Below are 18,221 nucleotides of genomic sequence, written 5' to 3'. Positions count from 1 at the left end.
AGTTTAAACGCTGCTGTGAAAATACTTAGTTTTAGTTCAGTTGTTTTGAGTTTTATTTCAGTTTGTAAATTGACTTAAACCTGCTGTTAAAGGGTTAAGTCAAACCTTCGGTCCATGTTTGGTCCATTAAAGTTCTTCTATAAAAGACTGGGTTTGTGTGTTTTCATCCTCAGAGACGTTCCTGGTCCAGATCCTGAAGCAGGTGATTCATGTCGCAGAGATCGACTGATCCACGAGAAACAAATGGTCGAGGTACAAATAATATTAGTACGATTTAATCTAATGATTATAACAAGTCGAACCTAGTCAGTCTATGAGTCCCTCCCCCATTAAAACCCTTAAAGATCTACACACCAACTCTGACTATTTCATTTGTTTTAGTCTATTTTATTATTTTTTTCTTCAGTTTGTGGCTGATTTTGTTCTTTTTTTTCCACTTTATTATTTTGATGACTTGTGTTCATTTTGCTACATATTTTGTCCTTCTTTATTTTGCGTTTTAGTCTTTTATTTTTGATGTTTTTATTTTAACTGATTTAACTGCATGATAATGGAAAACACTGACCTGGGAGGATCTGTCTGATGTGTAACGGGTCAGAAGGTTTTAGTCCTGATGATCCTCCCATGACCCCATGACTGAAGTTAAACTCCTCCATTTGGAAAGTATGAATCAGGAACTCATTAAAATGACTAACTTGGTGGTTTTCTGCACATGAGGTAAAGACATAGAGGATGAATGTCAAACTCTACATCTGAAGAACATAAATGTGAATAAATCAGGTGTCTTCAGACTCATCCTTTGGAAACTGAACTAGAACTATAAAATAAACAATAAAATGGACAAATACAGTAGCAAAGTGACAGAAAATTAACAAAAAGTAGTAAGATAATCAACAAAATGAACAATAACGAGAAAAAATACAGCAAAAAGGAACAAAACATGAAGGAAATAATCAAAAATATCAACAAAAGGAACAAACGTGATCAAATATTGAACAAATTAATGTAAAAATTAACAAATGAAGCAACAAGTTTAAGAAAATGAACAAAAATGAAGCAACAGAACAAAATTAAAGAATCAGTAAAATAACTTTAAAAAGTTGAAAATAAACAAAGTAAAGTGAACACAACTATAAATCATGAAAAAAATTATTTAAAAAAAATCAACAAAAAGAACAAATATGAGCAAAAAATAAACAAATTCATCAATTAAATGAAAAAAAGATATAATTATGATATAATATGAAGCAACAAAATGAAAAAATTATCAACAAAATGAACACAAATTTAAGTATATATAATAAAACCTTCCTGTGTGAACACTCCTATTCTTAACTCTATTATATGAGTTTATGATATTTATTGATTATGATGACCTGTTGACCTCTGACCTGGTACCTGCTGACCTCTGACCTGGTCCCTGTTGACCTCTGACCTGGTACCTGTTGACCTGTGACCTCTGGCCTGGTACGTGTTACCTGCTGACCTGTGACCTAGTTCATGCTGACCTCTGACCTTTGACCCGGTACCTGTGACCTGTACAGGTGCAGATCGCTGAGCTGCAGCAGACGCTGGCGGAGCTGACGGACCGCGGTCGGCGTCTGGATCAGGAGATCCAGAGGGAGGAGCAGCGGGTGGAGGCCGAGGAGCTGGAGGCGTCTGTGCTGAAGACCTGCACCCCGGACCAGCTCCGAGACCTGAGCCGGACCCTGCGGGACCTGGTCACCTCCGAGAACCGGACCCAGATCAGCGTGGCTCCTCCGGCCTCCACCGTCAGGTCGGTGTCATGGTGGATTGAACTGGTTTCAGATCAGAATAAGAGCAGGAACGTGTCAGAGTGGTTCAAACTGTGGATACGTGTGTTTTTAAACAACCTCCAATGGGAAGGAAGGTGTCATTAATATTATATAATATAATGTAATATAAAATAACAGAGAATAATATCATAAAATATAACATAATATAATAAAATATAACATAGTAAAATAAAATATAATATAATTTAATAAAATTTAATAAAATAGCATGTTGAATTAAATAAGAATCTCAATCAGTGAAACTAAATGAAAAATACAACATACGCAACAAAATGAACAGAATAACCCTGAACTAAACCCTGAAATGTACTTGAGTGATATTTGAGCCTCATGCTGTTTCTCTAAACTCTAAATATGTCACTGAGCCCGTTTCCATCCAAACTAATACTCTGATCAGTATCTGATTATTATTGATCATGTAAACAGTCTAATCTGGTCTGTTTGATCAGATAACAACAGTAATCTGATTACAATAAATCAGATTAACACACCTGGATTTGTCCCAGTCCTCCCATGTCTTCATGCATGTAAACAGATTTATCTGATTTATTTAGTTCTATTACATCTGAACATGTGGAAAAAATATTAAAACAGAAAACAATGAAAAAAGTGACGTAGGAGACAATGACAGGAAATTTGATTCTGCATCACTAGAATTAAAACAAAACTTAAAAAAAATTAGTAAAATAATGAAAAAATGAACAAAACTGAACAAAAATTTTATAAAAAAAAAAAAATCAAATGAACAAAAACGAATGAAAGTTGATTTAAAAAAAAGAACAAAAGTTGTATTAAAAAAATAAAAAAGGAACAAAACCGAACAAACATGGAATAAAAAAAATGAAGTAAACTGAAAAATAATGTAGTAAATAATGAAAAAAATGAAGAAAACTTAACAAAAATTGTTTAAAGCCATGAAAAAATGAACAACACCAAACAAAAGTTGATAAAAAAAATAATAAATTATCAAAAGTTGTTTTTAAAAAAAAAATAAAAAAGGAACAAAACCAAACAAAACTTGAGTTGAATAAAAAATTAACAAAGCCGAACAAAAATTGAGTAAACTAATGAAAAATGAACAAAAGCTGAATAAAAAAATTCCAGAACAAACCCAAACAAATATTGAATATAAAAATAACTAAAATGAGTTAAACTAAATAACATGAGTTGAAGACAAAAACAGGAGGTTTGATTCTAATTTCTACTGGTTTCAACTCTTTTATCTGTTCCTGTTTTAAGTCTTTTTAATGTAAAACAGTCGATGGTAGAATTCCAGCCCATCCTGAGTCGATCATGTCAGAACCCACCTCTGGGTTCATGTCCTCTGGGTCCTGCAGTACCACCGGCCTCCAGCAGGGGCTGCTAAAGCACTGCCTCAGGGTTAGGAAATGACGAGAGGAGATCATCTGACAAACACAGAAACAAACTAGAAAAGCACTCGGAGAGCGCAGACCTCCGCCAAGGCAGATCAGTGGGCCCCCGTGGCGCCCCCCCCCCCGATCACCACCAAAATTTAATCATTTGTTCCTTGTGCCAGTATCAACATTTCCTGAAAATTTCATCCAAATCTGACCATAACTTTTTGAGTTATCTTGCACACGGACAGACAGACAAACCAACGGCGCCAAAAACAGAACCTCCTTGGTGGAGGAAACAACACAATTTATTCTGACAGACCACTTTAGAAAATTAAAACAACAAGAAAGAATCAAAAGAATAAAGTGATTTTGTCAAACACTACCAACAAAATTAACAAAAACAGCAAAAATTAACAACATATTCAATAAATCAAACACAAATACATAATACATGAACAAAATAATAATAAAAAATCAACAAAAGTAAGAAACATGAGCAAATATGAACAAATTATTCAAGAAAATAAACAAAATAAGCACCAAAATAAAAAAGAAATGAACAAAAATGAATAAAATAATCAGCTAATTGAACAAATATTAGCAAATTAATCAATAAAAACACAAAATAAAAAGAATTAAGAGATTAAAAAATAAGCAACAAAATATTAATCAAAAGGAAAGAAAATGAACAAAAATGAGCAAAATCACGATAAAGTGAACAAAAATATATAAAACATGAAGAAAACACTTAAAAATATCAACAAAAGGAACAAATATGAAAAAAATAACTAATGAATCAATAAAATGAACAAAAAGCAACAAAAACTAGAAAATATTTTTTAAAAATAAGGACATAACATAATAACGAAAATACTAAAACAGAACAGTCATTGTTTGCAGATAAAAGTCAAACTATGAAAAGACGTTGAAGTTAAACTTTCACATGTTGATTTCAGTTCATATTCAGACAAACAGGTTCAAACCCAGACTCAGTGGTTTAATCATGTGATGTCTGTTGTCAAAGCCGTGGTCCGCGGCCCGTCTGTAGGACGGACCAGCGTCCTTTCATTTACTGTCCTTCAGCGTTTGTCCTAAAAGTCTCCGTCGTCATGGTGACCAATTCCCTGATGTCCTCTTCCTCTCTGTGGATTTTTCCTCCTTGTTTTTTCTTCATTTCCTTTTAGTTTCCTCTTCATGTCCTTATAGTTTCCTCTTTGTTTCCTTTTCATTTCCTCTTCATTTCCTTATAGTTTCCTCTTTGTTTCCTCTTTGTTTCCTTTTCATTTCCTCTTCATTTCCTTATAGTTTCCTCTTCCTTTCCTCTTCGTTTCCTCCTCATTTCCTTATAGTTTCCTCTTTGTTTCCTCTTCATTTCCTTATAGTTTCCTCTTCCTTTCCTCTTCGTTTCCTTTTAGTTTCCTCTTCCTTTCCTCTTCATTTCCTTATAGTTTCCTCTTCCTTTCCTCTTTGTTTCCTCTTCATTTCCTTATAGTTTCCTCTTTGTTTCCTCTTCATTTCTTTTTTGTTTCCTCTTTGTTTCCTCTTCATTTCCTTGTAGTTTCCTCTTTGTTTCCTCTTCGTTTCCTCTTCATTTCCTTATAGTTTCCTCTTTGTTACCTCTTTGTTTCCTCTTCATTTCCTTTAAGTTTCCTCTTCCTTTCCTCTTCATTTCCTTATAGTTTCCTCTTTGTCTCCTCTTCCTTTCCTCTTCATTTCCTTATAGTTTCCTCTTCGTTTCCTCTTCATTTCCTTATAGTTTCCTCATCCTTTCCTCTTCATTTCCTTATAGTTTCCTCTTTGTCTCCTCTTCCTTTCCTCTTCATTTCCTTATAATTTCCTCTTTCTTTCCTCTTCATTTCCTTATAAGTTCCTCTTCCTTCCTTCATTTCCTTATAGTTTCCTCTTCCTTTCCTCTTTTTTTTCTTATAGTTTCCTCTTCCTTTCCTCTTCATTTCCTCATAGTTTCCTCTTTGTTTCCTCTTCATTTCCTTATAGTTTCCTCTTCCTTTCCTCTTTTTTTCTTATAGTTTCCTCTTCCTTTCCTCTTCATTTCCTCATAGTTTCCTCTTTGTTTCCTCTTCATTTCCTTATAGTTTCCTCTTCCTTTCCTCTTCATTTCCTTATAGTTTCCTCTTTGTCTCCTCTTCCTTTCCTCTTCATTTCCTTATAGTTTCCTCTTCGTTTCCTCTTCATTTCCTTATAGTTTCCTCTTTGTCTCCTCTTCCTTTCCTCTTCATTTCCTTATAATTTCCTCTTCCTTTCCTCTTCATTTCCTTATAGTTTCCTCTTCCTTTCCTCTTTTTTTTCTTATAGTTTCCTCTTCCTTTCCTCTTCATTTCCTCATAGTTTCCTCTTTGTTTCCTCTTCATTTCCTTATAGTTTCCTCTTCCTTTCCTCTTCCTTTCCTTATAGTTTCCTCTTTGTCTCCTCTTCCTTTCCTCTTCATTTCCTTATAGTTTCCTCTTCGTTTCCTCTTCATTTCCTTATAGTTTACTCTTTGTCTCCTCTTCCTTTCCTCTTCATTTCCTTATAGTTTCCTCTTTGTCTCCTCTTCCTTTCCTCTTCATTTCCTTATAATTTCCTCTTCCTTTCCTCTTCATTTCCTTATAGTTTCCTCTTCCTTTCCTCTTCATTTCCTTATAGTTTCCTCTTTGTCTCCTCTTCCTTTCCTCTTCATTTCCTTATAGTTTCCTCTTCGTTTCCTCTTCCTTTCCTCTTCATTTCCTTATAATTTCCTCTTCCTTTCCTCTTCATTTCCTTATAGTTTCCTCTTTGTCTCCTCTTCCTTTCCTCTTCATTTCCTTATAGTTTCCTCTTTGTCTCCTCCTCCTTTCCTCTTCATTTCCTTATAATTTCCTCTTCCTTTCCTCTTCATTTCCTTATAGTTTCCTCATCCTTTCCTCTTCATTTCCTTATAGTTTCCTCTTTGTCTCCTCTTCCTTTCCTCTTCATTTCCTTATAGTTTCCTCTTCCTTTCCTCTTCATTTCCTTATAGTTTCCTCTTTGTCTCCTCTTCCTTTCCTCTTCATTTCCTTATAGTTTCCTCTTCGTTTCCCTCTTCATTTCCTTATAGTTTCCTCTTTGTCTCCTCTTCCTTTCCTCTTCATTTCCTTATAGTTTCCTCTTTGTCTCCTCTTCCTTTCCTCTTCATTTCCTTATAATTTCCTCTTCCTTTCCTCTTCATTTCCTTATAGTTTCCTCTTCCTTTCCTCTTCATTTCCTTATAGTTTCCTCTTTGTCTCCTCTTCCTTTCCTCTTCATTTCCTTATAGTTTCCTCTTCGTTTCCTCTTCATTTCCTTATAGTTTCCTCTTTGTCTCCTCTTCCTTTCCTCTTCATTTCCTTATAATTTCCTCTTCCTTTCCTCTTCATTTCCTTATAGTTTCCTCTTCCTTTCCTCTTTTTTTTCTTATAGTTTCCTCTTCCTTTCCTCCTCATTTCCTCATAGTTTCCTCTTTGTTTCCTCTTCATTTCCTTATAGTTTCCTCTTTGTTTCCTCTTTGTTTCCTTTTCATTTCCTCTTCATTTCCTTATAGTTTCCTCTTCCTTTCCTCTTCGTTTCCTCTTCATTTCCTTATAGTTTCCTCTTCGTTTCCTCTTCATTTCCTTATAGTTTCCTCTTTGTCTCCTCTTCCTTTCCTCTTCATTTCCTTATAATTTTCCTCTTCCTTTCCTCTTCATTTCCTTATAGTTTCCTCTTCCTTTCCTCTTTTTTTTCTTATAGTTTCCTCTTCCTTTCCTCTTCCTTTCCTCTTCATTTCCTCTTCCTTTCCTCTTCATTTCCTTATAGTTTCCTCTTTGTCTCCTCTTCCTTTCCTCTTCATTTCCTCTTCGTTTCCTCTTCGTTTCCTCTTCATTTCCTTATAGTTCCCTCATCCTTTCCTCTTCATTTCCTTATAGTTTCCTCTTTGTCTCCTCTTCCTTTCCTCTTCATTTCCTTATAATTTCCTCTTCCTTTCCTCTTCATTTCCTTATAATTTCCTCTTCCTTTCCTCTTCATTTCCTTAAAGTTTCCTCTTCCTTTCCTCTTTTTTTTTCTTTATAGTTTCCTCTTCCTTTCCTCTTCATTTCCTCATAGTTTCCTCTTTGTTTCCTCTTCATTTCCTTATAGTTTCCTCTTCCTTTCCTCTTTTTTTTCTTATAGTTTCCTCTTCCTTTCCTCTTCATTTCCTCATAGTTTCCTCTTTGTTTCCTCTTCATTTCCTTATAGTTTCCTCTTCCTTTCCTCTTCATTTCCTTATAGTTTCCTCTTTGTCTCCTCTTCCTTTCCTCTTCATTTCCTTATAGTTTCCTCTTCGTTTCCTCTTCATTTCCTTATAGTTTCCTCTTTGTCTCCTCTTCCTTTCCTCTTCATTTCCTTATAATTTCCTCTTCCTTTCCTCTTCATTTCCTTATAGTTTCCTCTTCCTTTCCTCTTTTTTTTCTTATAGTTTCCTCTTCCTTTCCTCTTCATTTCCTCATAGTTTCCTCTTTGTTTCCTCTTCATTTCCTTATAGTTTCCTCTTCCTTTCCTCTTCATTTCCTTATAGTTTCCTCTTTGTCTCCTCTTCCTTTCCTCTTCATTTCCTTATAGTTTCCTCTTCGTTTCCTCTTCATTTCCTTATAGTTTCCTCTTTGTCTCCTCTTCCTTTCCTCTTCATTTCCTTATAGTTTCCTCTTTGTCTCCTCTTCCTTTCTCTTCATTTCCTTATAATTTCCTCTTCCGTTCCTCTTCATTCCTTATAGTTTCCTCTTCCTTTCCTCTTCATTTCCTTATAGTTTCCCTCTTGTCTCCTCTTCCTTTCCTCTTCATTTCCTTATAGTTTCCTCTTCGTTTCCTTTTCATTTCCTTATAGTTTCCTCTTTGTCTCCTCTTCCTTTCCTCTTCATTTCCTTATAATTCCTCTTCCTTTCCTCTTCATTTCCTCATAGTTTCCTCTTTGTTTCCTCTTTTTTTTCTTATAGTTTCCTCTTCCTTTCCTCTTCATTTCCTCATAGTTTCCTCTTTGTTTCCTCTTCATTTCCTTATAGTTTCCTCTTCCTTTCCTCTTCATTTCCTCATAGTTTCCTCTTTGTTTCCTCTTCATTTCCTTATAGTTTCCTCTTCGTTTCCTCTTCATTTCCTTATAGTTTCCTCTTTGTCTCCTCTTCCTTTCCTCTTCATTTCCTTATAGTTTCCTCTTTGTCTCCTCTTCCTTTCCTCTTCATTTCCCTATAGTTTCCTCTTCGTTTCCTCTTCATTTCCTTATAGTTTCCTCATCCTTTCCTCTTCATTTCCTTATAGTTTCCTCTTTGTCTCCTCTTCCTTTCCTCTTCATTTCCTTATAGTTTCCTCTTCCTTTCCTCTTTTTTTTCTTATAGTTTCCTCTTCCTTTCCTCTTCATTTCCTCATAGTTTCCTCTTTGTTTCCTCTTCATTTCCTTATAGTTTCCTCTTTATTTCCTCCATCTTTCCTCTTTGTTTCCTCCTCTCGTTGAATTCTCATTTACTTCCTCAGAAGCAGCTGTCGACTTTGCGCCTCCTCGTCTGAAGTTAATGGGTGTAGAGGCGTTGCCGTGGAAACCCTCCGTCTCGCCTCTCGTTAGTAAATCATGTAAATTGTGCTCGTCACCTGGTCGGGGGCGTGACCCTCCATCTCAGGTGTAATTTGATATCTGACAGACTCACGGCGGCGGAGACGGCGTATTCGTCCGCTCTGATTGAGAAGCGAAGTGAGGTCGGCGTGGGGTCGCCATGACGACGGCGTTGGCGTTCTCTCTTCTGCTCATTGGTATTAGATTAAAGGGGGGTTTGGGGCGGGGGGGCTGATGTTTACAGACAGTGTTTTCTGTGACTCATCCTGTAGCATCGGCTTGAATATGAGGAAAAGGCCAAAGTGATGGTGAGATACGGTTTCATCGTCTCATTCATTCACTTCTGTCTCTGAAAAACACGATAACGTGACCTTCATGTTTATCCTGTTTGTTTGTTTACAGTCGACACGTGGAATTATCTGATCCAACATCCGATCACATGGTTATGAATAAATCTACAATATTTACACCCAAAGTCTGGACGGAAAGAATAAAAACCCGTCTGCGATGAAAGTTATTGATGTTTAAAATAAATAAGAATATGCAGATGTTGAATCCTGCCCCATTTTTACACCAGTTTTTGTTCTGATATAGAAATGTTTTAGTACAGAGGATGATCGGACGAATAATGACAACTCAAAATGCTGAAAAATAAACAAAAATCTAGAATATATGAAACAGAAACAAAATAATAAAAAAGCCCCTGAAGGAACAAATAGAGTAAATTCATCTAAAAAAAATGAACAAAATCAGCAACAAAATAATAAAATACAAAAAAGAATTAAACAAAATCCATAAAATTTAACAAAGGAAGAGCAAAATAATAGAAAATGAACAAAAAGTAATAAAATATTCAACAAAATAAACAAAAATGACCACAAAATCAACATAATAGTCAAAAAAGTGAACAAATATGGATAAAACGTGAACAAAATAATTAAAAATATCAACAAAAGGAACAAATATGAGCAAAAATATTAGCAAATTAATCAATTACCAAAAAATGTAACAAAAGAAGCAACAAAACAATAAAAAAATCAATTAAGTGAATAAAAAATATAAAAATTAACAAAATAATAAATAAAATACTAAAGAAATGAAAAAAAAATCCAAAACAAATCAATCAATAAAACTGAACATAGGAAGCAACAAAATAATAGAAAATGAACAAAAAGTAATAATATTCAACAAAATAAACAAAAATGAGCACAAAATTAACATAATACTCAATAAAGTGAATAAAACTGGATAAAACGTGAACAAAATAGTCACAAATATCAACAAAAGGAACAAATATGAAGAAAAAATGAGCACATTAAAGAATTTAACAAATGAAGCGACAAAACAATAAAAAAATTCATGTGAATAAAAATATAAAAATGAACAAAATAAGAAAAAAATGCAAAAGAATGGAAAAATCAATTAAATGAACAAAACGTGAACAAATGAAGCAAAAGAAATGATAGAAAATGAACAAAAATAATCAAATAATCAAAAACAAAATTAACACAACTTATCAAAAATTAACAAAATATTCCAAAAAGTTTATGTTTATGTTTATGCATTTGGCAGAAAAAGTGAACAAAAATGTATAAAACGTAAAGAAAATAATCCAAAATATGAACAAAAGGCACAAATCTGAGCCTAACCTGATCCATTGAACTGACTGAACTCATTCTGTTTGTTTGTTGTGTTTATTTATTTTCTTTGCTTTTGTCTTATTGATCGTCTTCCACAGGTTAAAGGATGTGGTTGGTATTTATTCGACAGGACGTTTTCACCTGTTCTTATCTTTCCCATGATCCTCTGGGGCTGTTGTCCAGTGTTTTTTTCGTCCAGTGTCTGATGCTGTGTTTTTTTTTTCTTCCAGACTCCAGGAACAAGAACAGGCTTTGAATCTGTCCATAAAGGAGGCCACGGCCAAAGTAAGACTCACTCAAGGGTTTGGTCCGAATTGTACATTTTTTGGATTTTTTTTAATTTTTATTTTGTTAATTTTTTTTTCATTTTTGTTGATTTTGTTGAATTTTTTGGATAATTTTTGTTGATTTTGTTAAAAAAAAAATCTTTTTTGTTGATTTTATAGAATTCTTTGGATAATTTTGTTGATTTTGTTAAATAGTTTTCATTTTTGTTGATTGTTAAATTTTTTTGTTTTATTCAGTATCTTTTCATATTTGTTGATAATTTTGTTCATTTTTTAGGTTTTTCTTTGGATAATTTTTGTTGATTTTGTTAAATATTTTTTCCATTTTTGTTGATTATGTAGAATTTTTTGGATAATTTTTGTTGATGTTAAATATTTTTTCATATTTGTTGATTTTGTTTAATTTTTTGGATAATTTTTGTTGATTTTGTTAAATATTTTTAATTTTTGTTAATTACTAATTTTTTTTGTTTGTTTTATTCATTATCTTTTCATTTTTCTTGATAATTTTGTTCATTTTGGTTTTTTTTTGGATAATTCTTGTTGATTTTATGATGGATTTCAATTTTGTTTTTGTCTGTACTGTGGGGGGGCAGTGATCAGCATCTCAATCATTTTGTTTCCGAATTACAAACCGGGTGATTTTTTTTCCCCGCTAACATCGTTGTCGATAGATAGATTTACTTTATTTATCCCAAACTGGGAAATGACAGACTTCAACAAACATAATAACGTAACATCGCTAACATCGTTGCGGTGGAGATGATGCCTCTGACGGCTCTAGTTTAGTTCATTTTTTCAGTTTATATTTAATCATATCATTAATATTCAGTTAAATTAAACTGAACAGAACCAGGTGTGTCTCGGTTCTAGTTGAATTTCTTGAACTTTTATTTCACGCGTCTGTATGAAGTAAATACTGTGAGAAAAACCAGAACAAGATGTTGTCCGACTGCAGTCATCCTCAGAGCGGTGCATTGTGGGTATTGTGCGTAGGGGCAGATGGCGGCTCGGCGGGTTCTATCTGGACCATCAGATCCTCAATCCCATCATGCCCCTGACATTCAGCCTTTTCTTCCTCTCTGACATTCTAACGGCGTCTTTTATGGAGATTTCCCATTTGGCCGTCCGTCCACATAAAAGGCGGCGTGCTGCGTTTTTTTCTAAAGGTTATGGACCAGGTAACGCACAACGCTCCGCCGCTGCCGACACCATCACAGCGCCATAAACCTGTTCACTCTGGTACGATGAGTGTCAGAGGAAAATGAAGGTGGAATTGGAAATGAGCAGTGCGTCCTGTGGGAACCATGTGTCGGCAGAGGTTCAGTTACTCACCCCCCCCCCCCCCCCGCTCTAACTGCCCCCCCCCCCCATCCTCTGTCTCCCCAGGTGGTCATGAGTCAGAGGCTCGGCAGCAGCCTCCGAAGGAAAGTCAGTGAAACCGAAACTCAGCTGCTGGCGCTGCATGAGGCCAAGCTGGCGGCCATTTCAGGTTCAGACACACACACACACCCCCCACCCCAAACACACACACACCCCATTAGCTGCACTTAATTACCCCATTAACCCTCCGCTATCAGAGACCCTTTAACCACCTAAAGCCGTTGTAATGTCACAGTGTTTTTCATACAGTTTTTTTTTTTTTCATCAACTTGAGCCATAAACAAAAATGCCAAATAATCAATAACTGTCATATTTTTAACCTTTTAAATGACATTTTTAAAATTTATTTTACCTTGATTTAACTAGGAAGTCCCATTGAGATTAGGAATCTCTTTTTGGTGTCAGCCATACAAAGTCCAAACAACAAAAAACACATACATGAAACACAATAAACAATAAAACACAATAACAACTATTCAACCATAATGAACCAACGAAAAACAGTGACATTCCTCCTTCACTGCGTTCTCCATGATACATGTTTGGAATGGAAACAAACCATATTTTTTCATGCAAAAAACTTTTTTTGTTCTTCAATATTCTACATAAAAATAGTATTTTTTTTTTTTTTTTTTTTCCATCCTGTCATCTGTCAGTGATTAACACCAACATTGGTTCATATACATCATTATTTTTGGTTCTAGGTCAAATGTTACATCTTAAATGTGTCAGTGTATATTTTGTACTCACTTGGTAGAAGGGTGTTAGTGTAGGAGTTTAACACTGTTTATTATGGGATGGTTTTAGTGGATGGATCAGAATTTAAAAAAAAAAAGTCTTGACAAAAACTAAAAACTGTTGAATTTTGCCCAAAAACAAATTATGAAAAATAATCTGAACTTCAATAACAGGAAGTGTAAAGTGTGTATAACATACTCACCTGGACACCAGTGTTAAAGTGTGTATAACATACTCACCTGGACACCAGTGTTAAAGTGTGTATAACATACTCACCTGGACACCAGTGTTAAAGTGTGTATAACATACTCACCTGGACACCGGAGCATTAAAGTGTGTATAACATACTCACCTGGACACCGGAGCGTTAAAGTGTGTATAACATACTCACCTGGACACCAGAGGGTATAAGTGTGTATAACATACTCACCTGGACACCAGAGGGTATAAGTGTGTATAACATACTCACCTGGACACCAGGGGGTTAAAGTGTGTATAACATACTCACCTGGACACCAGGGGGTTAAAGTGTGTATAACATACTCACCTGGACACCAGAGGGTTAAAGTGTGTATAACATACTCACCTGGACACCAGAGGGTATAAGTGTGTATAACATACTCACCTGGACACCAGAGGGTTAAAGTGTGTATAACATACTCACCTGGACACCGGAGCGTTAAAGTGTGTATAACATACTCACCTGGACACCAGAAGGTATAAGTGTGTATAACATACTCACCTGGACACCAGAGGGTATAAGTGTGTATAACATACTCACCTGGACACCAGAGGGTATAAGTGTGTATAACATACTCACCTGGACACCAGAGGGTTAGAGTGTGTATAACATACTCACCTGGACACCAGAGGGTATAAGTGTGTATAACATACTCACCTGGACACCAGAGGGTTAGAGTGTGTATAACATACTCACCTGGACACCAGAGGGTATAAGTGTGTATAACATACTCACCTGGACACCAGAGGGTATAAGTGTGTATAACATACTCACCTGGACACCAGAGGGTTAGAGTGTGTATAACATACTCACCTGGACACCAGAGGGTTAATGACTGATCTGCTGGTCCATGTGAGTGTAACGGCGTCCTGTGGTTTCCAGGTAACGACTTCAGCAGTGCCAAGGCGCTGAAGGCGGAGCTGAAGGCGGTGTATGTGGAGCGGGACCGTCTGGAGGCGTTGGCCAAGAGGCTCCACAGTCTGAGCGCCGGCAGCAGCGGCGACCTGGTGTCCATGAAGGAACAGCGGCGGCAGCTGAGGCACGAGCTGGACCACAGGACCCGGCAGCACGGTGAGGCCGCCGCCGCCGTTTACACCGCACACACTAGAGTTAGTCTGAAAGACAAGAGGAAGTCAAAGCTTTTCCAGGGTGTGGTCGTGGATCAGGTGTGACATGAAACAGGAATCAGTGAGTTGAATAAACGAATGTGGAGTTAATGTGGTCAAAAACTGAGATCAGGAAGGGACGTCAAATATGGAGGATCTATGCTGCCTTCAGGTGCTGTGGGGAAGATGAGCTTTTCCACTTGTGAATTCAAAATTACCAGTGTGTTGTGTTGAAGTGCTTTTATTGCTGTAGAGAAATGAAACTTGTTTAAAACAGGTTTGCACATGTTTATTCATCTGACACAACTTTTTTTTGCACATTGTTTATAGTACAAATGTGTAAAATCATCAGGTAACAGCAGTCGAACGTTAATAAAACCATCGTTTATCGTTGGCCATGAATCCCTCATTGCTTTCCACCATGTTGAGAAGGTCAGAGGTTATTTGACCTAATTTTTTCCCCCATTTCTCCAGTGGAAAATATGATGTGAGGGGGCGTTCATAACTAGTATTTCCCATAATTCAACAGCACGTGATGCTTCAGTTCTGGATCAGAAACAGGTGCATAGATGATACTTTTCCATTTCCACCAAAATCAGAGAAATCTTCAAGTGCCTGAATGGGAAGATTCTAGAAATGTCTAGAATTAAATGGTTTAAATCTGTACAAACTTTTCCTTTTCCTTCTCAATAGTTTTTCTCTTTAACTCCATCTACAGTCCATCTGTTGGACGTGGTTGGACAGATGAATGTTCTGGTTAAACACTGTTTTTTTCCTTTCACTGTTTTCCCCTCTTTCATTTCTTCAAACACCTCCTGGTCTTTTCCATATTTGTTCATCTCCATAAACCTGTGAATCTCCTGTTAGTGTCGTCGTGTTTCTTCTTTTCTTTAGACTCTTCATCTTTAAAAAGGTGGGGTCACCATCTGACCTTTGACCTGGATCTACTGTGTAAAAGTGGCTTATCTTTTCCGTTGTGTTTTTAAATCCCTTTTGTCTTGTCATATTCATGTGGCTGTGGCGTCTCATGTTCGTTCCATGTGACTTCCCTCAGAACAAACCCTACGACCCGTTCTGGGCCCCGTCCCTCAGGTTGAGACCCTCATAGAAACACTGATCCCATTATTTAAAACTGCTGTGTTTTTCATCTGCCTGGTGAGTCTCAAACATGTTTGTTGTATATTTTCCTAAAAGGAGCTCGTCATTCTCCTTGAACGCTCCTCTAAAATATCACTCCAGCTGTGAATTATGGGAACACTTTGAAAACCCGGTCGCTCTTCATGTCGTTCCACGCGGTGAGGACATCAACCGGCGATAACTTTCCTCCCAAATGAAAGGGAAGTGATCTGCTGTCAGTGGGGACTCGGCATCAAATGAGTTGGCAGCAGGATTGGCAGGAGTGGAAGGGGGGGGGGGTTCAGAGAGGAGGAGGGGGGGGGGGGGGCGGGTGGAAATGAGCTTTAGATTGTGTGAAGTAGCCAATTACCTCCCAGCCACTCAGTGCAGACATGATGTATCAGCGCCGGTTCAGACCTGAGTGAACGCTGCTTAAGAAAAGAAACGCTCCTGCCTTTTTTCAAGGGGAGTGGAGGGTTTTTTCGGGGGGGGGGGGGGCTATGGAGAGCTAAATGGATTCTGACGGCACCACCTGCAGTGCTACTCTCTCCAGTCCATCAGTCTAAAAAAGGTCACTTCACTCTCTGAGGCAGCGAGGGGGGGGATTGCAGTGGAGGAACTGGGGGGTCTGGGGGGGGGTGATGAGGCTGGACCCAGTCAGTCCAGGTCCAGCACCAGAGCCCCGAGGCCCACATTCAGCCGTATCATCCCTGTTATGAAGATGATGAAGGCCTGAGGCTGTGTTGTTAGTGCTGAGCTTTTGTCTGAGCTTTAATGCAGAACCTGCAGCCGCCACTGGAGGGCAGCATTTCCCCACCGCACCACCAGACCTGGACCAGGCTCTGAGAGGGGTGGTGGGGGGTGGACTCATCTGGAGGATTCACTGTGCAGTATTTTCTTAGACAATGCAAGCATGGTCTAAAAACAATCTAATCTGTTCATTATTTCCTAGATGAATCAATTTAATATTTGTCAAAAAAATGTCTGTTGTTGTCTTTTCGGTCCCAGGTGGCGCTCTCACAGTCCACATATTCAACTTAAAGCTTCAATGGGCAGTTGTGTTAGGTTGTCATTGTTCATAAATTCCTCTTCATTGTACTGTAATCCAAGAGTCTGAGAGGAAACAGGACTTCCACGTCCGACTCTGGATTCTGTTTATGGTGGAAAATGTCAAATAGAAGCAGATTTAAGCCGATTCATAAAAGTAAAGAACAGACGAAACTAAACCACAGAACCAGCATCTGTATAGACGGAAGTCACACTGAACATAATCAGATGGAATTTATGGAAGTCATAAATCCATTTACTTTAACGTCATGTCGACTCTGATGTTTGCATCCGTGCATTTAAAACTGTTAAAAGTCATAGAACTGAAGTCCCGCCCACTGGACCTGACCTAGCCAATCAAGTCAATAATATTCTGATCCTGTTCGGTTTGTGTTTTCATTTACATATACAAGGTTTGTCAAGTTAAAAGATAATTAAACAGGTCAAGAAAGTCAGTTTGCGGTAAAATTAAACACACGTCACCAACAGGAGGTGCTGATTTGGCATGTTTTACATCAATGTTTTCAAAGACTGAGGAGTAAAAGTACTCTACAGGTTTACTGGTTCCGGTCCAGTTAAGTGATTCTGGTCCAGTTTAACAGTTCTTGTCTGATTTAACAGTTCCAGTCACACTTAATAATTCTGGTCTGTTTAATGGTTTAAGTTGGGTTTAACAGTTCCAGTCTGGTTTAACGGTTCCGGTCTGGTTTAATGGTTCCAGTTTTATTAAGTCCAGTCCAGTTCCATCCACACTAGTTTCAGTTTGACTAAATCCGGTCCAGTTCTGTCCAGACCAGTTCCAGTTTTATTCAGTCCAGTCCTGTTCCTTCCAGACCGGTTCCAGTTTGACTAAATCGGGTCCAGTTCCACCCACAGTGGTTCCAGTTTCATTTGATTGAGTCCAGTTCCGTCCAGATCAGTTCTAGTTGTATTAAACCCGGTCCAGTTCCATCCAGACTGGTCCCAGTTTCCCTGTATTTCCTGTGGTTTGTGTAGATTTAATGTGTGTGAGATACATTGTGTAGACGACTAAACTTCTAAATATCTTTATAAGCAGATGAAAGACTATTGTACAGAACAGAACCACACATCAGCAAACAGGAAAATAATGAACTTTTCGTATTAGTCTTCAAGAGAAAAACAACATATTAATGGAACTCTGAAGGTTAAGACACTAAATCCAACACATTAGAGCAGAAAGAATCACTGCCCATGCACTAAATATACACATTATCGCAGAGCAATCATAACAGTGCACTGAAATACTGTAATAAACTGACTGGAGAACAATTCAGACACAAATGTAAGACTATAGGATACATTTTCTTATTGGTGAATTGATAGATAGATTACTCTTTTGTCTCTGTTTACATATGCATTTGTGAATTATGTTGTTGGTTGGTTTGGAAGACGTTAATGTTCCTGAATGAACTTTTTAGACATTTTATGAATTAGATACATCGTCTGAAATCCATTCAAACGTCATTCACTCCTCAGTCTGTTTTTATTTATTTATTTATTTTCCAACCAAACACTAATCCAGTCTATCCTTGATATGTACAGAAATTTTGTGTTTTGTGTGGGAATTTAGTGTATGTTGAAGGATGGGGTGGGGGTGGGTGGGGGATTATAAATTAAACTTCACCCCACTCCTTTTCGAATGTTGGACTTTCTTTTATATAATCCTTTTGCTGTTTGGTTTCAGTGCTAATTCCAAATAAACAAACAAAATACACACCACTTTGAATTGGCATGTTATTTGTGCGCATTATAAGCTTCATATGTTCACGCTATTATTAACCTCTTGTCCAACCTGAATTGATGCGTCAAATACTGTTCACTGAGGGTGAAGGTTACATGAACCGGAGATCTTGGTGGAAATTGACATGCGATCAAATAGCATTGAATAACATGTGACAGGTCAAAAATGTGTAGGT

General features: G+C 37.0%; 1 protein-coding gene across 1 annotated transcript in view; it reads left to right on the top strand.

Moving 5' to 3' along the window:
- Positions 1-18,221, top strand: part of disc1 (DISC1 scaffold protein) — a 79,660-nt gene that overhangs the window by 26,420 nt on the left and 35,019 nt on the right. Inside the window, 5 exon segments of the mRNA XM_030155374.1 lie at positions 174-252; positions 1,545-1,777; positions 10,597-10,651; positions 12,043-12,145; positions 13,898-14,086. Coding sequence (XP_030011234.1) covers positions 174-252; positions 1,545-1,777; positions 10,597-10,651; positions 12,043-12,145; positions 13,898-14,086 — 659 coding nt within the window.

Source organism: Sphaeramia orbicularis, chromosome 15 (assembly GCF_902148855.1).
Source record: "Sphaeramia orbicularis chromosome 15, fSphaOr1.1, whole genome shotgun sequence".
Classification (NCBI taxonomy): Eukaryota; Metazoa; Chordata; class Actinopteri; order Kurtiformes; family Apogonidae; genus Sphaeramia; species Sphaeramia orbicularis.
Note: the sequence above shows the minus strand (reverse complement) of the source record. Positions and strands in the feature narration are given on the sequence as shown.